This window comes from Euleptes europaea, chromosome 19 (assembly GCF_029931775.1).
Source record: "Euleptes europaea isolate rEulEur1 chromosome 19, rEulEur1.hap1, whole genome shotgun sequence".
Classification (NCBI taxonomy): Eukaryota; Metazoa; Chordata; class Lepidosauria; order Squamata; family Sphaerodactylidae; genus Euleptes; species Euleptes europaea.
Window position 1 is genome coordinate 3,234,756 of NC_079330.1, and position 27,014 is coordinate 3,261,769.

General features: G+C 47.8%; 1 protein-coding gene across 1 annotated transcript in view; it reads left to right on the forward strand.

The window, feature by feature from the left end:
• CASZ1 (castor zinc finger 1) overlaps nucleotides 1–27,014 on the forward strand; it is a 206,000-nt gene that overhangs the window by 66,329 nt on the left and 112,657 nt on the right. Inside the window, exon 2 of the mRNA XM_056865103.1 lies at nucleotides 6,002–6,098. Coding sequence (XP_056721081.1) covers nucleotides 6,095–6,098 — 4 coding nt within the window. The 5' untranslated portion in view covers nucleotides 6,002–6,094. The remainder of the gene's footprint in view (nucleotides 1–6,001; nucleotides 6,099–27,014) is intronic.

Genomic DNA, 27,014 nt, shown 5'->3' on the forward strand with positions numbered 1-27,014 from the left:
GTGATAATAAGGGTGCCCCTTAACTTCTCTTGCACAAAATAGGTGTTCCTTTGTCCTTCACTGCTGAAAAAGCTGTACCCACTGTGCTTCTGACTACCAGGAAGCTACCAAAGAGCTGGGGGTGGGATTGTGGCTTGCCCAGGCAAATTTGGCAGTAGTATCACTGCTTCTGTTCCTCTTTGACCTTCACTGCTGTATTTTGCAGTAATTTGGCTGGAGGGGAGGGGAACCTAGCGAGAGGATTCAGGAAAGGGCAGCAGCAGAAGATAAAACATTAAAAAACTCCCTGTGTTAAGGGGAATGCCTTTAATTTTCATTATTATATTCTGATCCCCCCACACTTTGTCTCTGGTGAACTTGTATATGTCCCTTGAGGGGACATCGTCACTACACTTTTAGACCTGTCTTTAAGACTCAAGTCGCCCCAGAAGAGGCTAGAGTTTTCCAACAAAGCTGTTTCACAAAACAACAGTTTGCAGTTTGTGCAACCTGGGGCCTGCCTGATCCACGAGGCAGAGGAGCCGTCTGCCTCCAGCGCCAGATTTTGGGTCACTGTTCAAGGGCCACCATTAAGGAGCAGCTAATGATCAAGTATTTAATGTATTTACTTTTAAATCACCGGTGGGTGTTGGGGGTGGATTTTTCACCTTAAGCCTCCAAAGGTCTTGGGTTTGTTGTGAACCCTCAACATTTGAATTGTTTTTAGACTCTCCAGGTAAGTCTGGTGTGGAGTCCACGTCCCATAGTGATCTCTTAGGGCTTGTCCACACACGCTAGTGTATCACTTGATGAGTTTTCAGTCACAGATTCTCAAACGCATAGTATATGCTCAGAATCCATGCCTCAGATAGCATGTAGGGTTGCCAACAATGAGTTGGGAAATTCCTGGGGGTGGGTTTTGGGGAGGGGAAGGACCTCAGTGGAGTATAATGCTATAGAGTCCCCTCTCCAAAGCTGCCACTTTCTCCACAGGAAACGGTCTCTACCATCTGGAGATTGGTTGTAATTCTGGGAGATCTCGAGGCCCTACCCAAAGATGGGCAACCCTGTTAATGTTTCTGTGGCCTAATTCCATTCCACATCAAAACACATGAAACTGCCTTATGCTGAATCAGACCTCTGGTCCATCAGTATTGTCTACTCAGACCAGCAGTAGCTCTCCAGGGTCTCAGGCAGAGGTCTATCACATCACCTCCTTGCCTAGTCCCTTTAGCTGGAGATGCCGGGGATTGAACCTGGGACCTTCTGCATGCCAAGCAGAGGCTCTACAAACTGAGCCACAGCCCCTCCCCAATCAATTCTGCCTCACTGAAATGCACAGTATTTCAATACATTGTGACTCAAAATCTGCATGAGCTCTGGTGACACTAGTTCTGGTGTTACATTCGAACATGCAAGCACCTGGCGACAGCACTCATGTGTTTCCCAGAAGCAACGTGTGAAGCGGCTGTGTTTCCAAATGGCAAGCGCCAAACCAAGCAAGCAAAATCATGTGTAAAAAAAGTTTTGTTGCCCGTAATTCAAGGAAGTTCTTTCCTCTTGCCTCTGCATGCGTCTGCTGTTGCTTTAAGATGAGAATGGTGGGGGAATTGCCCGCCGGTGCCAGCTTTCATTCGGAGCGCCTCCCCCCCCCCGCCCCCCTTCGGAAAGTTTCCTGCCCAATTGTTATGTGCGATCCGATCTGAAAGTTACTCTCTAAGCTTCTTGTCACATTTTGACTTAATGAAGTGCAACTGAAGTGGGAATTGGGGTTCATCATGCCCGTCTCTCTGTACTCCCTTGTTGTCAGGAAACAGGGGCGGTTGGGGACCGTAATGCGACGCTGCAAGTCGTTATCATTCCGGTCAGTCTGTTTAACACAAAATTAAACAAAGAACTAATTAGTGCCTCATGAATTAATAAATGCGCAGTTGCTGGGGAGGAAGAAGGGAAAAAAAGGTTGTTGGAGAAAAGATATTGGAAAAAGTCAAATTAGGAGGTAGCGGGACGGGAAGGGGAGAAAGGAAGGCCCAAAGTCCACTTTGGTGGGAAAGTTTTCTCCTTCTCCGCTCAAGTTTGTCCCGAGTGCAACAGCCGGGGTGGGGATGCGGGATGGCTTTGATGTTGTGCCCGGCGAGCCTGCGCTGGGGTCCCGAGATGGGCAGCCAGGTATAAATATTTATACAGATCTTGTAAATATTTTGCTGCCAGTTATGGCGGCTTCTGGAGCCAAGAGGGGATGGCAGTGTGTCCTTTGGTGGCTGTGGAATTGCGCACGCCTCCTCAGAAGGGGCCGTAACCTGGGTTGTGCGTATTCTGTGATTTAGTACCGAGCACAGAAATTCAGCATCCTGAAAAAAACACACACACCAAGTTTCTAGTCCTTAGTGCTTTAATTTTTTGCACATACTCTTGTTGTAAGCCACCTTGAGAGCAGGATCAGGTAGGTTATACATTTTTAAAAAGTTAATTAAGACTGCAGTGAGACATTTGAATGTATAATGTCTGGTAAGCCTTTCTGGGCATCTGTGTGTGGCCAAAATGTCCTGTGTCAGAGGGTGGGGCTTCAGTTGCACATTGGCCCTCCCGCAACCAATAAAAGCAGAATTAATTATGCAAAACTATGAACGCTGCTTCAGTTTGGATAATTGACACACATTTCAGAATTCGGTTTTTCTCCGCGCAGGATTTTGATTTATCATTAGAAAGCAGTACACTGATCCAAGGTTACATTGCCTACGTTTCCTTATGTAAATAGTTTTCCTTCTCCCTTTGGTCTCTCCCGTCAGCTTCATAAAATCAGACACAAGCCCCCTTGGTGCTTGGGGGATTTGGGGAACCCAGGAGGAAAGAGGACTTAAAGGTGCTGATGCTTGAGCATAGATCCGGAAGACATTTCATCCCGTTCATGTGGGAAATTGGCCTTAGTTGCTCTGTAGTAAAAAGGGAGGCACTTTGCATACGCTCTCAAATACTACAGTATTGTGACTCTGGACATTCTGTAATGAAAGTTTCGTACTCAGAACAAACCCTGGAGCTGAACCGCGGCTTGAGGGTTAATCCTCCCCACAATATAGTTGGAAGGAGACAACAAAGGAGCAGTGGGTGAATTCAGAATCTGTGAAATGAGCAGCACGGGGCCTACCTTGTGGAGTTGCTGTGGAGGAATACCCTGCGAAGCGCACTGCGCATTAAGTGCTTTGTAAATGAAGGAGTGGAAAGAAGTGAAGGGGTCTAGTGGTTTGGGGGCCAGGCTGAAGACAAGGTGAGAGCCCTGGGCTGACCAGTGTTTCCGGGCCCCAGTATGTAAGTGGGCAAATTTCCTGCCCTTCTCTAAGAACTCTCCTGAGAAGCTTAGGCTGACGACAAGCAACTTACCCAAGGGCACCCATCTTGTGAGCACTGCGGCCCCGCTTCAATCATATGCAACAAAATAACCCAAGCGTTGTGTTTCCTTCAGTCTCTTAACCTTGCAGAGGACTGTGGGGTGCATTTTCTTAGAGAACCTGAGTCTGCCATAATAGCACGTTTTTAAATCCCTGATTAACAGTGTCCTAGAAAGGAACACACGTGCATTGTGCATGCGTGCACCCCTCCCACTGAGGAGTTCTTTTTGGGTGGTTTCTGCCCCCTTTTTGAAGGCATTAACTAAAGGTCCAGGGTGCTTTGGTGGAGGTTGTGAGCAGGAGATGTGGCCTGGGGGGGCGGGGGGCGGGAATCCTTATTAGGGGGACATCCCCCCCCCCATCCAAGCCTGGCTGTGCCCTGCCCTGCAGAACCGAAGCAGATCTCAGCTTTCGACGTTGGCTCATTGTCAGGCAGAGCTGGGGGAGGAGGAGAGAGTCCATCCTTAAGAGGACATGTCAAGTACAATTAGCGTTATCTGTCTAAATATGTGCTGGGAACACGGAATACAAGCGGAGGCCTGGGTGGCTTTAATGGAGACACATGCAAGGTCAGCCCGCCTCATGCAATCCCCCAATCTGATTTGGGGGATTACACATTCTAAGTAAATTGGCGTTATTCCTCTTGCATCATTGATAAGCTGCGGTCAAAATAATAAAGGGCCGGGGGGGGGGGGGTTGGAGGGGGCTGCGGAAGCAGATTTTGTTGTTGTTTTTTAAAGTCTAGCGCTGGGTAAGGCCTGGGTTGGGCGACGTGGGAATAAAGCACTTGCCTGCCAGGAGAGGGCAGGGAGAGGAAGACACAACAAAAAGAGAGAGAGAGGAAAAGATAGGTGAGCAAAAACATGGGACGTGGCAGCTTCATCCACACCGGAATCTGTGGACTTGGCTTCTTTTCAGTTCAGGCTCAGTTGTGGGAGATGTGAAGTAACAATAAAGAAGGTGGAAGCACCTTTGATCATGTGCAGAGTGCATTTCCCCCATCTCCCCACACTGTCTGTCTACTTTTCGTTCTTCAGGGAAACTGCCAGCAGTGGAGATGGTTTGCGTTTTGGCCGAGGATGTGCTGTCTGGGGACCAGGGAAGCAGCGGGGTCTAGCCGCCATCTCGCTCTTGCCCCTCCCAATTGCAAAAGTTGTGAGGGGCTTCCTCTCCAAAGATTGTTTTTCTCCCTTAGCTACAGGTGCAGACTTTGAACCTGGAAGCAAAAGAGCTCTCCAGTCGAGCCTGCAGCCCAATCCAGAAAAAAAAAATGTGCTGCACACAGAGGTGTGGTGGAAGCCATGCCAAGCCACACGTTACACACCAGGTCGGACGTATCTTTTTCTTTACATGGTTGGGGATAGTATGCCCCCCCCCCACCTTCCCGCTGTCAGTGGGAGAAGACAGCCCTTTAGCAGCTGCTTTCGTAGCAGCTGTTTCTACCTTCTCCCTCCCCTCAGTTATAGGGAGGGCCCTGTCCGGAAGTCTCACGGTGCATTTTTTCTTATGCTCCATCACAGTTTCGGAACATATGGCTCTAAATAATTCAATTTACTTTGCATGATTTTTTAGCTGCAACTGTTGTTGTTTTTCTGCACATTTCTTTTCGCTCTTGTTTTGCTTTGAGTTTGCCCAAGCTAGCCTGTGTGTGTGTGTGTGGGGGGGGTCAAAGGAGCAGGTGGGGGTGGAAGAGGCGTGCAGGCCTTGCACTGTCTGCCCCCTTGCAGTTTGCTCTGCTGAGGTCTGCTACCCTTTGTGGAGGGTGCACGGGGGTCCCTTGCGAGAAAACATCTGAAGGGGTGATAAAGAGGGGTTTGGAATTAAGCATTCATACCTGTCTTTTCACACAACAGTATCTTATCCCTGCATTAACTTCAGCCGCAAAGGGTTCTGCGTATGCACTTCCTGCACCCATTTGGGTGGCAAGCAATGCCAGCCTCTAAAGATATTGGTGTAGAGTAGCTGGGCAGAATGCATTATGGACCACCAGCCACCCAAATGGCATCTGTCAAATGGGAACAGCAAGTGTGTGTAGTCTTGTTTTATTAGCTCTTTGAAAACGGGGTCCCGGTTCAGCTACTTTTTTTCCAAAAGGGCTCAGATTTATTTAAAACATACTCCAGAACCATTGGTTGTGTCTCCTTCAGATTTCATATAATGCATTAACTGCCTTATACGGAGTCATAGAATCATAGAGTTGGAAGGAACCACCAGGGTCATCTAGTCCAACCCCCTGCACAATGCAGGAAATTCACAACTACCTCCCCCGCACACCCCCAGTGACCCCTACTCCATTCCCAGAAGATGGCCAAGATGCCCTCCTTCTCATCATCTGTTTAAGGTCATAGAATCCACATTGCTGATAGACCATTGAGTCAGACAATCAAAGTACCTTTTACCTGGAGATTCCAGGGATCGAACCTGGGACCTTCTGTATGCATAGCAGATGCTCTGCTTCTAAGCCATGGCCCCAGTGGATCAACAGTAAAATACTACTAGTGTGCCCATCTGTAATTTAACACCAGTCTGCTTATGGATCTGATCAAACCCTGCCAACGCCACCATGTGCTTTGGTCCCTCTCTGCATGTCCTGCCTCCATTATTCATCACCCTCCCCTCTTTTCTTTGCTCCTCAGGATGAAGTGACTTCACAGCTTAAAAAAAAAAAAACCTATCGAGGAATCAAATTCCTGATCACCGAAAGGTAGGAGAGACTCCCAAGATCACAAATGGGTATGTCCCCCATGCGGGTTCTTTTTCTACTTTTCCATGTCTTTTTGGCTGTCTAGTTTGCAAGGCTGTTGTTGTTCATGTTTACACTCCCTGAGGACGCTTAAAGTTGCCACAAAGAACTATAGCTGGCAATTGGGGAGGGGTCAAGTACAGGTGTCTGGCTGGTGCATGTCTCTGCTTTGCTAAATGTGTAATTGCTGGGTTTTCTGGAACCCTCTGCTCTGTCAGGTCTTGTACTGTGTTAACAGAAAGAGAGGTACAGACATTTATTTATGTATTTTACTTAAAACATTTGTATCCTGCCTTTCTGCCCAATTAGGGCTCTCCAACAAGTGAACAATTAAAATGACATTAAAAATCTATCTTAAAAGACAGTGTGCATATATAAAGCCAGCAATTAACAACGAACAAGAAAGAGGGTGAGTAGGGGAATGCCAGACGAAACCGAAGAGTCTTCACCAGCCGGCAGATTAACAGTTATTGAGGGGTTTCGATAGTCTTTAATACAGTGCCGCCATTTTGTCTGGCTGAGCTGGAATCGGGGAGAATTGTGTTAAAATGCACAACTCTCATCACAGGTTTCCTGTGTGGCCAGGCTATGCTCTTTTATGGGAAGGAAAGTAAGCAAGTAAATTGAAGAAATATTGTTCGTTTTGCCCGTCTGCTGTTCAAGAATCTGATTTGGATCTGCAAGTCTTCTCTTGGAGATCCTGGATCATCAACATGTTAGTCTTAATGGATTGCCAGCACATGAGAGTGGAAACCCAAACATTTTTGGAATTGTCATCTGATGAAACACCGGGCTGCCCCTTTTCCAAGACATTGGGGGCTTTTCCGAGTGGCCAGTGAAGAAGGTCAGGCCCGGTTTTCACGGATAACCTATGTTTGCTGCGGGCAACTTCAGAGTCTGGGCCAGAGCACTGCAAAGAGCCCTCACCCTGCAGCCTGAAGTTACCCAGCCACAAGTTTATGGCTGTGCGTGAGAACGAGACCGCAGGCTTTTGGTGCCTATGAAGACTGGCCAGATGGCATCGAATTTGCCCTTCCCATATCTGCTGCATTTTTAGCCAGGTGTTAGCAGAGCGAGGAAGGCCCCTGCTTCTTGACAGAGCCGCGCAGGGGGCCGGGCCCAGTGGTGTCAGAGGTGACCGGTGGAAGGCCAATGTTATGTAAATATTTTCTGCTGAAACATGGCAGGAATGAGCAGGCCTTACACACCCATCCATCATTGCCTGGGGCAGGGGGCCTCTGTGAGAGTAGGAATTGGGATGGGGGGTTGCAGACAGAGGCAGCATGTGCCCCGCTCATAAACTGTTTGTTTTCTTTTTGTCTCTTTGGCTTTTGGGGCGCCCTGCTGGGCACCCGACTCTCTGCTTTGTCCTCTCAACCTCTCCACCCACCCGCTTGGCCCTTTGCGTGATACCCCCCTTCCAGAGTCTCTCTCCAGTGTGCGTTTCGGCTTCTTTTTCTAACTTCAAAGGCTCCCCTTTATTGTCTTGGGATCGGCAGGCAGTGGCCCTGAAACATGATCACAGCCAGGCGCGGTGTAGGTCACCCCCTGAGCACCCTGCCTCGAGCGCTCAAAGGAACAGGCGGATGCTTCCCTTTGCATGCTTCACAACCCTGGTTACAGCTCTTTCCTCCTCCAATGCAAGGCTTCGCTTTCCCTCCCTCCTTCTCTGGCTTTCACACTCCCGCTCTGCTATTTCCCTGCTTCAGTTTGTCCTGCCTTTCCTCCCACTTAAGGTTTACCCAGGTACTTGCTTGTTTGCCCTGTCAGTAGCATGACATTGTGCCCAATCAGAAATGAAGGAGCTAGCGCTCCAAAATAAACATGTGGGATTCTTCATTCCTGACACACGCACCTTTGAGCCTGCTGGGGGGCTGTGAACAGCTAGAACGATTGTGCTAGATCTCAGGGGCCGGCCTCCAATTTGAAGGTCACATGCTGTGCTCAGGGCTTGAAAAGGCACTTCAGGTTCCTAGGTGCTGAGCACCCAGGTGGAAACTCAGGAGGAGAATCAGAGACTTTTCAGGAAGAGGAATCTTCCTCCTTCCATGGCAGGAAAGCTAGTCACTAAAGTAATCTCTTCCCCCATTTCATAACCCTCCCTCTGTTTTTCTTGTTTGCAGTGGGTTTACATGCTTTTTTCTAAAAGTAAGTTTGGGAGTTCTCCCTTTCTTAGAAATCATTTGTTGCTGAGGAAATCCCCATTCCCCTCTAGGAAGCACAACCATTGAAGCTGTGAGCCCAGGGTAGCATTTGCATGCATGAATTGCGGGTTGTATCTGTGACACCAGTGGGTATGACAGAGCCCCCCCCACCCCCAATGCCGGCGTCATTTTATGAATGTCTTTTAATATAGCATTGTTTTGATGGATATTTGATGCTGCAGGTTTTTTCCATTTCAAAATGTGCCTGGTTTTTAATGAATTGTTATGCTGATGTTTTTAATTTGTAAGACACCTTGCTCTGAACCACAGGTTGGCTTTATAAGATACAAACGTGACCCCCCCTTCTCCCTCACATCATTAAACTTTTAACTTATTTCGTAGTTCTTTGAAGGCTGTGCCTTCTCTCCTGATTTGTTGTGGGGTTTCCCCACCCCCTTTGGCACACCTTGGAGAATGGCTCCTTCCCATAGAGCAAAGCCACACCCCTCCTTCAGAAACGTGGGGACAGTTTATTGTGCTACTGGCACTGAAACAGTGTGCAAGTCTAGTAGAGAGAGAAATGCAGGGTTTTTAGCCTCTGGCAAGGCCCCTTTGGTCTCTGTTCTCTCTCTCTTTCTTCCTTTTTCATCTACTCGGAAGCTTTACTTTACTTCCCTGTCACCCTAATTGATTGCATTAACCTTTCAGCGTATTGGATTTCCCCGGCATCGTGTGGAGAGTGCTGTGCAATATGCTTATAATCTGGGCCGTTATGGACAGGGAGCAGTCAACAAGCCCCCTTCACCAACAGGCTCCCCCTGACAGATCGGCTTTCAGAGAAGGAGAGGAGGGAGGGTCCGGGCAGGGGAGGGCGCCTGAAATCGCCCTATAAAGCTCCAAGAAAGTGATAGATAAGTGCTGTTTGGGCATCTGAAAATTGTTAGTATGAGGGCTGAGTTCCCATTATTTACACAACACAATTTGAATTTTCTGAAATCGCTACTATGAAATTTGAATTTTCAGTGGAGATTTTGGCGTATTTTCAGTGGAGATTTTGGCATATATTTTTTTAAAAAAATATGAACACACACGAAGCTGCCTTATACAGAATCAAACCCTTAGTCCATCAAGGTCAGTATTGTCTACTCAGACCGGCAGCAGCTCTCCAGGGTCTATGGCAGAGGTTCTTTAACATCGCCTCCTATCTGGTCCTTTTAGATGAGATGTGTAGGATTGAACCTGGGACCTTCTGCATGCAAAGCAGATGCTCTACCACTGAGCCACAGCCCCACCCCACTGGTAAATGCATACTAATCACAAATGGTGTGGAGAGAGGGACATTTTTTTCTCCTCTTGTAATTTTAGAGTTTACAATCACCTTATAAAATAGGCTGGTGGAAGGTTTGGGACCAACCAGAAAACATGCTTTTTTTGCATGAGAGGCAGGGATGACGGCCGCTAGCTTAGAAAGGCTTTTTCAGAAGGTTGGACGCAGTCATGGAAGAGGCCATGAGCCATAAGTAAAACCTCTCTGTCCAGTGGCAGTGTACCTCCAATTACCAGCTGCAGGGGACAAAAAGAAGAGGAAGACCTTGATGCCCTGCTTAAAGGCCACCTCATGGCATGAGTCCTCTTCTCAATGAAATGGCTTTAAGGGTGTTTTACACCAAAGCAACCGTTTGCAGGGAACAAACTCAGAATCGTTGTCTGCCACTCTCTGAGCCAGCGAAGCCGGGAAAATGAAACGGAGTGCAAAGAGGCAGCCAAGTTTTGATTCCTCCTCTTGTTTTTCATTGGGAGAGGAAACCCGCAGGCGGAGAGCACACCGGCTTCATTCACCCCTGTTACAACTGGGGCTCTGGACTGAAGCACGTGGCATTTCCATCTGGAGAGTGCCTGAACGGCTCATGGTCCTGATGACCAGAATATTTACTGGCACCGATAGAGAGAGATTTTATTGACAGCATTTTGTAACATAACAGAGCAAATAAAAGTGACTGGAAGCCAATATGACGGTAAGTTGGCCAAGATGTCCCGTAAATGTTACAGGGTTTTTGTTTTTCTTTATCACTGTTATTTGTTTGGGAATGTAAGTTTCTTGTTCGATTTGCTGTCGGACCTTTGGCCCCTGCGCCCCATTTATTCCTTTTAGGAGTGCTGTCAGATGTAGAAACCCAAACTGGAGACACTCAATTTGTGCAATTTCTGACTGATTTTCTTGGTACCAGTCGCGGCTTTCTTTTGTCTGTCTCAAGAGGGTTGGGAGACCCATGCTGGCTCAGACCAGTGGCTCATGTAGTCCAACATCTGATCTCACACAACTGCCACAGAAGTCATACCCTTTGTGCATGGAAGTGCAAACCCCTACAGATTATTGCCCCCTAATGGTGTTCTGCAACTGGTGTTTAGAGGTATACTGGCTCTAAACATGGAGGTTCCATTTCACCATCATGGCTAATCGCTGTGGGTGGCCTCTGCTCCTTCTTGAATTTGTCTGATCCCCACTTCAAAACCTTCCAAGCTATTGTCCACCACATCTTGTGGTAGTGATGTTCTGTAACTTACAGACGCATTTAATCTCACCCAAACTTTTCCACAGCGTCCCTCAAAACTGTAAGCAGGCACCTAGAAGACATTCTGCAGCAGAAATGTTTTAAGGCATGGTAAAGCAAAACTTTTTCTCAGCAGACCACATTTGTTAGGTTCCCCCCCCCCTGCAAAAAAAGGTGGGCTGCCAGTTAGAAAGGGTGACAAGGAAATAAAATGGGGTGGTTTGGAAGTAGAGTTGCCAGTTGGGTTGGGAAATACCTGGAGATTTGGGGGGGTGGAGCCTGGGGAAGGCGGGGTTTGGTCGGGAGGGACCTCAGTGGGGTATAGTGCCATAGCATTCACCTCCTAAAGCAGCTATTTTCTCCAGGGGGCCTGATCTCTGTAACCTGGAGACCAGTTGTAATTCCGGGAGATCTCCAGCCACCACCTGGAGGTTGGCAACTCTATTTGGAAGGGAGGATTGGGGGAGATGAGATGATGACTGGAAAGAGGGGGGGAGGAGAGGGCAGCACCTCCGAAGGGAAGAGTAAACAGGCGCTGGGCGGAATTAAGTTAATTGATTGCTCCCGCAACAGGCTGAACATTGTGTTATTCTGTCGCTGTGGCAACAACCCCCCAAAAATTGTCAGCCTGTTCGGAGGAAGCGAAGCGAAACATTGTCTCATTTGCGTGATCCTGGTGTTTGTTTTCCTTCTGAGGGGGGGCGGGGTGGGGATCCATTGATCTATTGTTTGTTCAGAAAACTCGTTCTGTTTTTTATAATAATAAGATTTAAAAAAATCAAAGGTGGTTGGAGGCAGGGGGGAAATAATGTCAGCTGTTTCCTCGAGTCACCTTGGTTTCGTCACGGGGCGGGGGGGGGGGCACAGAGGTGAGAAAATAACCGTGTTTTGCTTGCTTCACCTCTCTGGTCGGGGTGTGTGTGTGTGTTGTGCTTTATAGAACTGCTCTGAAATTCAGTTAAACGTCAGAAACATCTTGTTCACTTGGCAGGGATGGGGGGGGGGATAAAATCTCTGGATATAAAGGGGGAGATCACCAAAGAAAAACAAGGCCCTTTTCTCTACGCTCCATGTCTCATTTCCACTTCTCTTACTTTATAATTCAATATTTATTTAATTACTAACTCTCTGCTGTTTTCCAAACAGGGACAGGCTTGTGTGGTTTCCCTGTTGCTGCTGCAGCTGACGAAGCTGTGTGCGGAATATACTTATACCATCATAACAATCTGTAAATTAGGCTGTATGAGTTCACATCTTTCATTTTTTTTAAAGTAAGTCTCTAGCTCCTTTTGTTGCAGAGATACCGGTTTGAGGAGAAAGGCATATCTGTGCAGTGAAAGAGGCTAGAGAATTAGTTCCCCCCACCCCTGGAAAAAAGTCCAAGGAAATTCAGAAAGCCTAATACACATACTTGTTATAATGATATTCAGTTGCCAATGTACAAAGGCATCCCCCATGGCGGGGGGTGGAACGTCCACCATAGGGACAGGCATAGGGAAAATGGCTTCCCTGTGGGTGGGACTGGGAAAAGCTGAACTTTCCCACCCATTCAGCCACCATCTAGGTTTTTCCACAGATCTTTCCCAAAACTTTGCAGCAAAGCAGGTTTGGGAAAGATGGGAGGAAAACCAGGGAGGTGCATGAATGTGCCGCAGTGCTTTGGGGAAGCAAGGCAAAAACCACTGCCCAATGGCACCTAAGCTGGGACCATCAACAGGTGGGGAAACGGTCTCTGCCAGGTGCCATGAAAGAGTCTCATAGAATAGAGGCTTCAAGTATGCAGGGGAGGGGAAACAGAGCCGCCCTTCCCCCCCCCCCCCGTGGGGTCTTCTGTGCCTTTATAAGTTGCATAAGAAGCTGCCTCGTACCAAATAGTGGTCTATCTAGCTCAATATTGTGTTTTTGACCAACAGGGGCTCTCCCAGGTCAGGCCAGAGAAAGCTCTTTCCACTCTCTGTGATCCTTTAACCAGAGAGGGCAGGACCAAACCTCAGACATTCTGCTGGCAAAGCATGCGTTCCCCTGCTGAGCCCCCTTTCAAAACACAACGGGTGTGACTTCCCCCTCCCCTCCCCCAGCACAAAGATGTCCCAGTGGAGAAACCTTCTCTCTGTCCACCGTTAAAGGCACATTTTTAAAAGATGGCTGCTCCACAAGGAAAAGTCCGTGGCGATTCATTTATATATACATCAATAGCTTATATCCCCCTCCTGTGCCAAAAAGCACCTGAGCCAAACGTGGTGGTGGTGGAGAATGCCCTCAAATCTCAGCTAACCCCTCATGGGGCTTCAAGGCAAGAGGCGTGCAGCGGTGGTTGTGACCCAGGACTTCCTTGGTGGTCTCCCATCCCAAGTACTAACCAGGGCTGACCCTGCTTAGCTGATGAGATAGGGCTAGCCAAATGTAGCCCCACGCGTTCACGTAATTCACACAAAATTAAGAAGAAGAAGAGTTGGTTTTTATATGCCAACTTTCTCTATCACTGAAGGAAGAATCAAACTGGCTTACAATCACGTTCCCTTCCCCTCCCCACAACAGGCACCCTGTGAGGTAGGTGGGGCTGAGAGAGCTCTAAGAGAGCTGTGACTAGCCCAAGGTCACCCAGCTGGCTTCATGTGGAGGAGTGGGAAAACAAATCCAGTTCACCAGATTAGCCTCCGCTGCTCATGTGGAGGAGTGGGGACTCAAGCCCTGTTCTCCAGATCAGAGTTTACCGCTCCAAACCACCGCTCTTAACCACTATACCATGCTGGCTCGCCATAATAATAATAAATGCATAGCACATGGGGGGTGGCAAGGGAGTGCTCTGGAGGGACAAGGACAGGCTGACTCAGGAGTGGGAGCTGCTTCCATGAGCTCTTGCTTTTTTTATCAACCAGAGGAGCCAATACCCAGGCCTTATGGGGAACCAATCAGAAGCCACGCTGAAATACAAACAGGAGCTTCTACCTGGTTTGTGTAACCAGACCTTGAAGGACTGACATCCCCAGTCTGCTTTTCCTCTTCCCTTTTGTCTTGTAGCTATCAGGCTGCTCTTAAGTTGTCTTGCTTGTGTGGAAGCAAATGTGTTTAGAATTAGGGTTCTTTACACTCCCCACATTCTTTGGATTCACGTGAAGCTGCCTTATTCTGAATCAGACCACTGGTCCATTAACATCAGTATTGACCACTCTGACTGGCAGCGGCTCGCTGGGGTCTCAGGTCTCTTTCATGTCACTTCCTACCCGATCCTTTGAACCGGAGATGCCGGGGATTGAACCTGGGACCTTCTGCGTGCGAAGCAGAGGCTCGTCGACTGAGCCACGGCTCTCCTTCCTAATAACTCAATATGAAGGATGCCTTTGCTTATACCAGGTTTACAGGCGAAACAAGGATTAAGATACAGAGACTTGCACCAGGCCCCCACCTGTTGAAAGTCTAGCAGACAGCTCTGGGAGCTGATCTCAAATCTCCCATGTCAGAGGCCCACACTTTATCTGATGGGCCACAGCAGCGTGGGAAACGCCCACTTCTCCATAGATTCCAATTCAGACCCATATTGCTCATTCCCAAGATCTTGTCCTGGTCTTCAGTGCCTGTGCTGGCTATTTTGGAGTAGATTTCCAAGATGGGTCAACTTTTTTGTTTTCTGCCTGCAAAATGGATTGGTGTCTGTCGGTCGGAGAAGTGCATCATACAGGGAGAGGGGATGGCCCATTTATCTTCCGTATTAATTATTCTTTCTTTTCCCTTTCTTCTGATGAGGCTTCCTTTTCTCATCTCTTCCCTTTCTGTCTGTTCTGCCCCCTTCTCAATCATTATTTGTCCCTTTATATATCTTTTGTCTTTTCATCCTCTCTCACTTCATTGCAGTATTGCAGACACCTCACGATGGGGGGGGGTCCTTCAACAGCAGCCATTGTGAAATGTCCTTCCCCAATTCTGCCATCCATCCATACCCATGGTGTCCTGGAGGGTGTGGGTATTGTTGTGGGTGCATAGACAACCAGTCTGTATGTGTGCTTATTTCTCTCTGTGTGTGTGTGTGTTAGAGAGAGTGTGTGTGAGAGAGAACGATTTGACTGGCAGACTTGCCAGTAGAAACCTATTGGCGTCAGGAAAAGCTAAATAACCCAGTAACTGGTATGAAGGTGAATTCATGGTCTGATGAGCACTGAAAATACAAGAGTTCTCTAGACAGGCAGAGTGTGGAGTGGGAAATAACAGCGCTGAAGCTCCAGAGAAAGCCTGGGCAGCCAAGGGCAGAACATGGGGACACCCGCTGAGGACTAGGTGAGCTGGGCAGAGCATATGCCAGTGGTCTGGTATAGATCTGGGCATCCTGAAAAACCTCAGGAAGAAGCAGTAGCCAGTTGCTAGTTCTCATGGTGCCAGATAATAGCTTGGAAATATCTCCATCCTCTTCCTTTCCCCTTTGTTCCCCTTCCTTTTGCCAAATGTTTCCAAGAACGTCGGTTGTGGAAATCTAATAAACAAAGCAACTAGTTGCAGATATGACACCTACACAGATTTGATCTTGTAGGGGGGAAAGTAAAATACCTTTGGGTATGAAGTGGGGCACGAGAGTTTATTTGGCTTAAAGCACATGAATTGCACGGCCACTTGCGGTGAAGTCAGTTTCCCAGGTGGTGTCTCCTACCTGGCAGCAGACACTGTTTTTCCTGCAAGAAGACGGGATTGATGCAGAAAAGCATGCCACCCACAACAAGTCTTGAAGTGGCCGGCATGAGTCTGCTTTGCCGACTTTCCTGAAGTTCCTAGAGATGGAGCTAGTTTGTTGTTTGTTTTCCCCCTTGGGGGGTGAGCGGCTGCAGCGTGAACATGCACATCAGCAATGGGAGTACTTTCAAAGAGCAGGACGGGGAGGGCTCTGTGTTCCCTTCCCAAGCACTGTCTGTAGAGCACAGGACACCGAGAAAGGCTGATTGGTCCAAAATAAAGGCCCCACTTCCACCAAATCCACAGTGGCGTGGGTACAATTGCTTTGCAGTTAGCAGCAAGACTCCTCGGGCCTAAGCAGTGCCTTCAGGGGTTCCAACCCAACCGTTCCTGGTTTTAATTTAACTGAATGGATTTTGGTGAATTCTGAAATAGCCTTCCATCACTTGGAATTGACCCAGTGAGGAGACATTGCTAAGCCCACCTGGGAAAAACTCGAGAATACTTAAAGGAAGTAATACCAGCGTGGTGTAGTGGTTAAGAGCGGAGGTTTGGAGCCGTGGACTCTGATCTGGAGAACCGGGTTTGACTCCCCACTCCTCCACATGAGCGGCAGAGGCTAATCTGGTGAACTGGACTGGTTTCCCCACTCCTACACACGAAGCCAGCTGGGTGACCTTGGGCAAGATGCAGCTCTGTTAGAGCTCTCTCAGCCCCCCCTACTTCACAGGGTGTCTGTTGTGGGGAGGGGAAGGGAAGACGATTGTAAGCCAGTTTGAGTCTGCCTTAAATGGCAGAGAAAGTCGGCATATAAAAAACAACTCTTCTTCTTCTTCTTCTTCCTCTTCCTCCTCCTCCCCCCCCTTTGGGGTAGAGGAAAAGAGTTTATAATCTCCCCGCAACTAGGGAAATTAAAGAATCCACACTGGTGTTGAGGGGTAGATGTTTTTTTACTTTTCCCAAAGGGATGTGGATGAATGTGTGGCAAGGCTCTAAGAATTCCACTGTGCCAGCGTAGCATTCCAGGGCGAGACGGCAACCTCAGGTGCGTTGCTGGGCCTGGTGCCGACTTCCTATGCAATCCACAGCAGAGGCGGGAGCACCAGCCAGCCAGCCAACTAGAAACCTCTCTTGTTCTCTCATCTTCCAGCTCTGTGCATTTTCTGACTCTCTCATTTATTAATTTCTCCCCTTCCCTGGCATTACGGGGGAGAAGAGGAGGAAAAGTAGGAGCAAGAAAAGGATTTAGTAACAATCCTTCAAATTGCAAAACTTTCATCCTTTGAATAATGTGTCACAGAAACTGATGGGTGATAAAGGGGGAGCCGGAGCCCAGCCAAGAATCCGGCTCAGCCAGTTTCCCTTATTTATTAAAGAAAAAGCCTAGATAATTAACTTTTTTGTTTTGTTTGCGGGCGACTCCCCAGACTGGCAACTCCAGGGCGCCTGGCAAATGAAGCTTGGTATCAGCTCCGCCAGAGTGGCACAGCAAGCATGATTCTGTGCCCAATGATTGCCTCGAAACTGAAGCAAAAAAAAAAAAAAAGCCCAAGTTTGTCAGTTTCACGAGCTGGGGAATGATTTCCTCGTCACAGGGCTGCAGCAGCACAGAGGCCTTTGGGGGTTCTTTCCATCAGAGAAGGCACCTCCAGTTTCCTCCCACCCCACTTTTGGCATTCTGAGTCCAATCAACCAACCAGGATAACTTGGGTTGTATTCGCACCCTTAGAAGTAAGCAGGGTCTTTAGAAGTCTGTATCTTCTTTGCTTTGAGAGCCAGGGTGGTGTAGTGGTTAAGAGCGGTGGTTTGGAGCGGTGGACTCTGATCTGGAGAACCGGGTTTGAGTCCCCACTCCTCCACATGAGCGGCGGAGGCTCATCTGGTGAACCGGGTTGGTTTCCCCACTCCTACACATGGAGCCAGCTGGGCGACCTTGGCCTAGTCACAGTTCTCTTAGAGCTCTCTCAGCCCTACCTACCTCACAGGGTATCTGTTATGGAGAGGGGAAGGGAAGATGATTGTAAGCCGGTTTGAGTCTCCCTTAAGTGGTAGAGAAAGTTGACATATAAAAACCAACTTTTCTTCTACTTCTTTTGAGAGGGCTTCACAGTGTCCTTCTCTGGGCTGGAAGGAGCCCCTTGCTTTAGACAGGTATCCTGGGTAGGGTAGGGGGCGGACATTTCTTTGTTTTGCCCATGGTTGGTTCCAGATGAACAGGTGCACTAGAGGCGCTCATATTACACATGAATGCTGTGGCAATGGCTGCTGGTCCAGATGGGCTTGCTTGATCAGCATCAGTGGTGCTGCGACTGTCATTCCAAACCTGTGGTTCCAGGTGCCGTCCCAGTTGGCATCTCCTCCTTTTCTCTCTGGCTTCCTGTTTGGGGTTACTGTTACTCTTAGAAGAGATATCTAGAACTGTCCTCCTTGTCTTTCATTTCCAAAGTTGTTCTTTGCACATTTGCAGTACACGTATGCACAGATGTTCAGTGGAGCTAAAAAAATTTAAAGAGGAAACTTGCGTAGAACAGTTCAGGCTGCAAGCGGGGACACCTACTCACACCAATTATCCAAAATGAGTGTGGCCTTCTCGTGAGTAAATTTACTTGTGAGTAGGACTTCTATTAGAAGCAGCCAATTTAGCAGAGACAGGGTTTGTCACAAGATACTGTAGAATGGCCTGAAAAAACCATGATGCTGTTCTACTGAATTTAAGAAGGTCTGGCCCCCAGTGGTGGGAGACCACCAGGGAAGCTGTTTTGAGCTCTGAGGAGAAAAGTCACAGTAGAAGACACCTGTATTAATGTCCAGCCAGGTGTGGCAAGCAATATACCGTGTTTACTCAAAAGCGAGATGACCCTGAATGTAAGACAACCCCCTAAAAATGTTGTAGGCACATAAGTAAGTGCCATCAAGTCACAACCGACTTATGGTGACCCCAGCAAAGGGCTTTCAAGGCAAGTGGGAAGCAGAGGTGGCTGGCTATTGTCTTCCTCTGCAGTCTTCCTTGGTGGTCTCCCACCAAGAATCTATCCTGCTTAGCTTCCAAGATCTGACAAGATTGGGCTATGCCATTCCGCTTTACCCCCTTTCCCTAATGTCATTCACACAAAAATGTATTATTGGACATAACTGTAACTTGTATACAAATAAAACATGACCCCCTTCTTGTTTTGATGGGGGCGGTGGATCCTAGTCTTACATTTGAGTGCATACTGTAGTGAGAAAGATAGTGCTTCTCTGATGAGGCAGTAACTCTTCCTCAGGCAAAACCTATCCCTGATCTGGAACCCCTCTTCAGATTAAGAAGAGGCTGCTTGAGAATATGTCCCCAGACATGCCCCGCAATAAACAGCTGGTGCAGACCTGACTTGCCCAGACTGCAGGTGTGCAGCAGAAAACAAACCTGAGGAATGTTTGAGGCGCAACAGCGTTACTGGCAAGGCAGAGTTTGCCAGCCGTGGTGCAAGCTCCCCATTAGCATGGTGGCTTCCCGTTGACCTAGAAACTTTCTCGGAGGCTCAAGAAAGCAACGAGAGGTTTCTGCTTGTCTCTCTGAGCGTGGGATCGTGTCTGTCCAGCCCTGGAAGAGGTCCAGCCAGAAAATGGCAAGTGGCTGGAGCAGAGGCAGAGAGGCAGAGAGAGAGAGAGCTTCCCTCGATGGATCCTGGTCTGTGGCATGTGCAGCCGGGCTCAGCCTGTGCTTCCCTCCTCTGACCAGCAAGCAGCCTCTGTGCTGGTGCAGGAAGCAGGAGATTGGAGTCCCACCCACAGGGTGTTAATTGATTTTCCTTTCCTTTAAGCCAACCTCATCCTGAGGTGGGATGGCCCATTTCAGGAGCTGCTCTTCACTGTCATACCACCAAAGCAACAACCCCCGTGCCTTTTCATGCCCTGTGCTCCATCACCTGTTTTCCTCACCTGTGCCTTAGAGACTAGGAAGGATATTTTTCAAGGTTTTTGTGATAATCCCCCCTCTTTTTTTATTTGAAACATAAGGATGTGTCATTTTTTTTTGTTTCAATTTAGCATTGGAGAATTTTATAATTTAGTAATTAAAATCTCTGATAGGCTTTAGAAATTGCAGCTAATTGAATTTAATGGGAAGATGATTTTCAATTTTATTTGATTACCCGGACCCCTGGCATTGGTATTTATGGGAAAAAAATGGGAAATGTGCAGTGTGGGCTAAGATGGCATAATTGAATTAGGGCTAATCGGATTTCTTCGTCATGAATTTCACTATAATTTTCCTATAATTTTCCATTAGATATCTAGTTTACAAATATTCACAAAGAAATGAAGCTCTTTCGGAATGGAGATTGCTGGCTAACAGGATTACGAAGGCGATTGCGCGGCAGTGCCAGGCCAGGCTCCTTCAATAATGCAATCGCTACGTCTGTCTCACACTTTCCCCCCTCCCCATCTCCTCCTGCCGCCTCTCCCTCCCCAGACCATCGGTAGGAACTCTGGTGCTGCCCCCCTTTCTGGTTTTTCCATGTCCCACTGCCATTCACACATGCCGTTTGCCTGAATTCATTCATCTCATGTTGTTTGCAGCATGTCTTGAAGAGATATAGCCATAAGCACATCTGAGCAGTACAGAATGGCATCCTCCAAATTCTCCTGGGCATGTGCAGAATGCATTTTCCTCCCTCCACTAAGTAACCTGATATTTGACAGGAGGTTCTGTGAAGGCAGCTAGTTATAAGTTATTATTGGTAACTATTTTTGATCCCTTCTATGAATTAGTATATTAGGGAATACATGATATGAAGACTTCAAATTACTGTAGCAACCTTGGCCAGGCTTCACAGTTCTGAAGCCAGGGGGGCGGGGAGACAGAGCTTCCAAGGCAGAATTTCTTTGTTTTTAGAAATAAACCTCTGAGGAGTGCATGACGGGTAGTGTCTTGTGGGTGTGGCTTGCCACAGGCTAATAAGGACACATAACTCCACAAAAGCTGGTGTGCTCAGCTACACAGCTCCTTGGGCAGATGTTTATCTCTGACCCTAACTGGAGACAAACCACCACTCAGAGCGCCTTCGGTGAAGCACATGATGCAGATGTCATATCTTGGTTTGTTTGTTTAGTGTATTTCCAGACTGCCTTTTGATCATATCTTCACAATACAGTTTAAAACCAAATGACAGAAAATAAAAAATCATGAAAACCATAAATGATTGGTTTAAAAGCAATGCTAATCATAGAAACCCTGCAGTCTAAATCAAAGGTCCTTGGGAACGGGTAGGTTTTTCAACCAGTCCAGTAAGCACTCAAGGATGGATTCACTCTCAACTGGGGTGGGGGGGGGGGCTTGGCCTCTCTCTCAACATAACCACCTCTCAGAATTGTGTGAGGCATCAGGTACTCCACCTGAGCTTCCTTGGGCAAACATCACCCAGGAGTCTGAGATGCACCATCTTAAAAGCACTCTTTCCCAGACTGTTAGTACCATTTGCTCAAAAGTGCACACCCAGATCCCTTTCCTTGCGTAACCTGCTTTACATATGCACACGTTAACATTTTTTAGGCCATCATTTCCATTCTGCTTTGGATAGACCCAAGGGAGAGTCTTTCCAGAGGCTTGAAAATACTTTGCTCTAACGTTCCTTTGCCTGGAGACACGCATTGCTTGTGTTCCTTTGCCTTTTGTTGCAAGGTAGCTGGGCCATAAAGAATCTCTCCTTTGTCAGCCCGTCTCACTGGAGTCTTTTCCTTCATTCCGTTCTTGCTCCCTTTCCAAATTTTGAAGCATCCTAAGTCAGCCCTTTTGCTTTGGGGAGGGGCTTGGAGATCTGTGACAAAATCTACCCTCCTGTATTCCTGAGGTTCTGTTCCTGGCGTTGCCCGTTTAGAGATCTCAGAGGGTGAAAAACCCTTCACCAAAATACAAGGCGATGTACCGAGAAACATTGTAAAATGTAACAGTGGAAGAGCATGGCTCTGAGGACCCTTATTTCGGACAAAATGGGGATGGGGAGGTGACAAGGCATGCCTGTGTTGTGCTGCTAGGCCTTCACTAGCAGGAGCCCCAGGGCCGAGGAGTGCCCAGCAAGCAGGGAGGGAGGCAGCCAAGCAGCAGAGCCAGCATTCACGTGACCTGGGGTTGCCAACCTCCAGCTGGAGGGGGGCGCATCCTCCTGGAATTACAACAGATTTCCAGATTGGTTCACCTGGAGAAAAGGGCTGCTTTGGAAGGTGAACTCTATGGCCTCACATCCCTGCTAAGCTCCCTCGAGGAGGAGGAGAATGCCCTCATCCAGGGTCGTAAAGAATGGGGAAATGAGGGAAGGAAGTTACAAGATGTGGTTGTAGCAAAGGACGGGTAGGTGCTGTGAGTGGAGAGCCTGCAATCCTGCCAGCCACGTTGCTCCAGGGGGCCCTGCCCTGTAGACTGATACTCCTGCTCCAGGCTTTAGCAGTGCTCATCTGCCGTGTCATGCCAATGAAGCAATTGAAACCAAATCAAGAAGGGAAAGAGGAGGAATTGGAGGAAAAGGGAGCGCAGTATACCTGCTACTCCCAACGCCCAGGCCTCCAGGCGCCTCCCTTGACGAAATACAAATGAAAGAAAAAAATTGGCTAGAAGAGGCTGACTCTATTTGCCTAATGGATTTCCAGATCAAGGCAGAGAGAGAGAAAGGGAAGGAGAGACTCCTGGCAGCCAGATTTGTGGACCTTCCTCAGTAAAAAAAATGCCAGTGTGTATAGTGGTTAGAGTGTTGGATTTGGATCTAAGAGGCCCAGGTGCAAATCTCCACTTCGCCATGGAAGTTTGCTGGGTGACCACACACTCTCAGCCGAGCCTACTTCACAAGGTTGTTGTGAGGATAAAATAGAGGAGGGGAGAATGTTGTGAGCCACTTTGGGTCTCCACTGCGGAGAAAAGCCGAATGTAGATGAAGCAAATAAATAAATGTGATTTCAGATCTGAACAAAATCCAAGAGGAACAGCAAGCCAGTTCTGATAAATGGGGAGGAGACACGTGGAGGTGTGGTCAGGGTCAGGCCCTTAAACCTGCGTGTTCCCAAGGGGGCCTTCCACAAACAGCTCCTGCAGTCCCTTGACCCGGCGGCCGAGTCACTTCCCTTCCCACAGTGGGACTTGCGCTTTGTAGCCCATGGAAGAACCGCCTTGGCGGATCCAAGCAGTTCTTCAGAAAATGTTGAAGATCCTTTTAAGGGCTCAACTGGACTTTGAGAGGATTTAATGCTTTTCCTTTGTGTGTGTGATTGTGCATCCTTGGGGTTTTACTGGATCGTTTTATGATAACTTGTTTTGTTTGTTTTGCAACTTGCTTGGAATCCTAGGAATGAGGCGGCATATTTGATTTTTAAATAAATGTGATTTACAGAAGGTTTGGGGATGGAGATGGCCGTTTGGAGCGAGGAGTAGGGGGATGTTGCCTGAGATCCTTTACCTGGAGATGCCAGGGATTGGCTTTCTGCACGCAAAGCAGGTGCCTCTACTGCTAGGGTTGCCAGCTCCAGGTTGGAAAATACCTGGAGATTTTTGGGGTGGAGCCTGAGGAAGGTGGGGTTTGGGGAGAGGAGGGAAGAGGCTTCAGTGGGGTACAATCCCGTAGAATCTACCTTCTAAAGCAGCCATTTTCTGCAAGTGAACTTATCTCTGTCACCTGGAGATTAGTTATAATCCCAGGAGATCTCAGCCTCCACCTGGAGGTTGGCAAACCTATCTACTGCTGAGCCCCTGTCCCATCTTGGAAGAGCTCCTTTCCTGTGATTATCCATGTTCTTGAGTATTCCATTATCATCCGGGCGCATTGCTAAAGGTTACACTGGCCCTTGGCAATGCCCATTCTCTAGTTGGACCAGCTGGGCAAGACATGGGTGGGCAGAGAGGGGCACAGCCACTCTGATTGATGCTCATATCTGTGCCAGGCGCTGTACAGAACCGGGCAGAGTTGTGATCCCCAATTTTACAGTCTACAATTAAATTGACACAATAGAAATAAGATAGGAGTGTGTGTGTGTAAGTAATGGCATGGGGAATTTGAATTGAGGAAGGCTGTGTGGAGGAGAAGAAGCTGAACTTTATCCACGTTGGGGAATAAGTATCCTTTTGATTTTCCCCCCACACATGAGCCATGCAATGTGTCTTGTGCTAAGGCAGATCCAGGGCAGAGCGGCACATCTTGCACTGAATTTTTATGGAGTTTTACGTGGTCTTGTCACAATCCACAAATGTTAATTAAACATATAGCCACAGCTTTCCAGCCCCCAGAATAAATCTAGACTGTTTTTCCTTGGGGGGGGGGAGTGCTGTATGTGAACAAGTACATGTAGCCCTCATACGTGGTTTTCTTTTCCTCTGCTGATTTTCTCCTGGGTGTTCATGGTGTACAATTTTTTTTGTTATTCTTATTATTTTATAAATGAAGGAAAGAATGCAAGGGAGGGTTTTGAGGTGTGTTGGGTAAATAGACCTAAGCCCTTTTCTTTAAAACAAACGGACAAACTGTTTACCTGATTAAATAGGTATTTTGTGCAGTTTGGGAGTGTGTGTAACTGGGGGGGGGTACTTTAAACATCCTATACTTGACTGGGTGGACTCTGTAAAGGCAGGACTCTCCTCATGGGTGGAGGGGGGAGAGAGAAATGTGGCAGCCAATTTCCCAACTGCAAAAAAAGAATCATCTGCCAAAGAGCTTGAGGGAATTCCTCTGGGCTCAGAACACAGTAGGGGAGAACCAGAGAGGTCTGGTAGAAGCACAAACAAGAGGAATATGTGCAGGTTCAATTCCCAGACCATAAACTGGAGAGGAAAGTCACTTTGGGCAATTCTGCTATCTTCGGTTTTATTTTTCCTACCTGCAAAATGGAGATTGGTTTTATTTTATCATATTAAAAGACATGTTACTCCCTTTCTCTAAGTTAAACATTGGCTTAAAATGCCTTAACAGCATTAAAAACGTATCAGTAAAACCAGAAACAACGAGACGTTTCTGCCAGCTCCTCAGGCCCTTCTGTCTTAACCAACAAGGCTAAGATGCTAGCCCTCATGTACCTGCACCAACAAAACCTGGAGCCTGCTACTTGGTTGTGAATCATGCAGTTTAGCATATGCTTTCTTTGCAAAAAATTATTCTGCTTCTGCTGCCGAGGTGAAAGAAGAAAGAGTTCAGGCCCTGCCTCCAATTCAGTTTCAAGCAGGATTTTTTTAAAAAGAGAGCTGAGATTTGCAAGACACGGACTTCCCGGGCTGTTTGTCCAGTGCTGTGATTGTGGAACACCCAGAACCCTAAATATAAAAGACTTTGCATGCTTGCGTGTTATATATGTGATGAGTACTAATAAATGATCTGGGTAGTTATGGTGAACGCCATCAATGATGCAACAAGCTTAGCAGCAGCCTGTTTTCATCCTTATTAAAAGTTTCTGGGGCTACCACAACTAAAGCTGGGATGTCACCATTGTGAGGTCTGGAAGGAATCCTCCTTCCCTTGAAAATCAAGCTGGCCGGTGATTCTACAACGGATGCAGTGTTTGGCTTCCTCCACAATGCATAGCTTGGCTCATTCACTTGAGCCATCTCCTTTGCAGGTGTCCTGCACACCACCAAGTCTCTCATTTTAGCTGACTGGTCTGAAGTGTCCAGGGTGGTCTGTGGGTGCAGAGTCCTGCCATGTGCTGGGAGATTGGGCTCAGTGTCTCTTTTTGTGTCTGTCTGATTGGCACACTGGTCTCATTGCAGAGGAGAGGTTGTATTGCATTCTGCTCTTTATCCTGTGTTGAGTCTATAGGATTTGATAGCTCAGGCACACCCTCAAAGATAAGGCGGCATTGAGGAATGATGTGATAGGGATCCATGAATGTGTGGACTCAGTGCTATCTGGCAAAATGAACTGGCATTGTATTCAGGATGGTCTACGGAGTTCCTGGTGGAATGCATCGTTTATTGCCACAGGATGTTGAGATGCTCACTCGTGTAAGTGGCTTTTCAGAGAGGTTAGATCAGAGGTGTCAAACTCAATTGTTATGAGGGCTGGATATTACATAAATGCCACTTGGTTGGGCCAGGCCATGTCTCATCAGCCCAGATCAAGAGTGGGTATGTGTGGCTGCTTTGGCTCGCTCGCGGGCCGGATAAGAGGTCTCAAGGAGCTGGATCCGACCCACAGGCCTTATGCTTGACACCCCTGGGTTAGATGAAGCATGGCGGCCACTGTTTCAGAGACTAGTAACCTCCAGAGGCAACGGAGGCTGGCGGGTAAAGCAACATGCCCTGTTTGGGAGCTTCTCGGGAGCATCAGCCACTGGTGGAAGCAGAATGTGAGGCTAGAAGTTGCGTGTTCTGGCCCAGCAGAGCACCTCACCGTGTTCTGATGGCCGCAGCTATTGAACACAATCGCCCTGCAGGTCTGACCTGTTTCCATGTTGCCTCTACAACTTTCTGTGTGAGGCAACCACATGGGAGGAGATCGCTCAGGAGGCAGGGAAATTGCTGAACGCCCCCCCCCCCGAAGATTTCCAGTGAGGAAGCACTATCCTATGGTGGCCCACTTGCCATCTCTGTGTGAACTTCGGTGCAAGAGAAAAGGAAAGGTGAATTTTTGCATAATATTCCACCCCCATCACTCCCCCGCTAGTTGGTTTTGTCCTTCTTGTTGACAGTAAATTAGTAACAGAAGCCCTCTACCCCCCCCCAAGAATGCAGGTAGAAAGTCGTCACCCTCTTTTGTGTGTAAAATGCTTAGCAAAATGGGATTCTGCTTCTTATTTTTAAATTTATTTTAATAAATGTTAACGATCATGTTTGCTTGGTACATCTGTGAGCCAAGACTTAATTCTCTTGTGTACTTTGACGTGAATCTGAAGCCAAACCCTTGGGGAGATGCCACTTTTGTTTAAGCCAGATCTGGGCATATCCCAAGTCCACATGCTGTTAGGCACCAGGATCCCAACATCTCCATTAGCATTTTGTTTATTAATCATGGCCGACAAGTTTCCTTGCCTTTAAACGTGGATTTTCTACTTACTACCAATAATGGTTGTTTCTCAGGTCAGGGACTTTATTGTAGGTTGGGAAGGCATTTTCTCTCATTCAGAATGAGAGGTACCCCCCCCCCCCACAGTAGGTACCTTAAGTCATGGGTTTTCAGACTGTTCTATCTTTGGACCTTTTCATGTTTAACAAAGAACCTTATGTGCTGCAAAGGATTCTGTTGAAGGGCCAAAGGACATGTGACACTGAGGGTCCATTACTGGGTCTCCTGATGTACAAAAAACCCTGCAAACAATAGTTGCAGCCCCTCCCCCAATACAGATCGACATTAGAATGCTGAGAAAGGGGGAAGGAAGGCTTAAGAATGCACATTTTCATGATCAAATCTGCCCTGCCCTCAGTTGCTTTTAGGGAGGGAAAGACAGATTCTGCATATTATGCAGCCTGAGACAAGAGCCCCCCCCCCCCCACATCCCCATTCTGCAGCAAAATCCTGAGCATGAAAGAGCTGTGACCTCAACATTTCTCCACATGAACTGGGTGGGAGTGCAGCCTAGAAGGCGTACAACAGCCCATATTGCG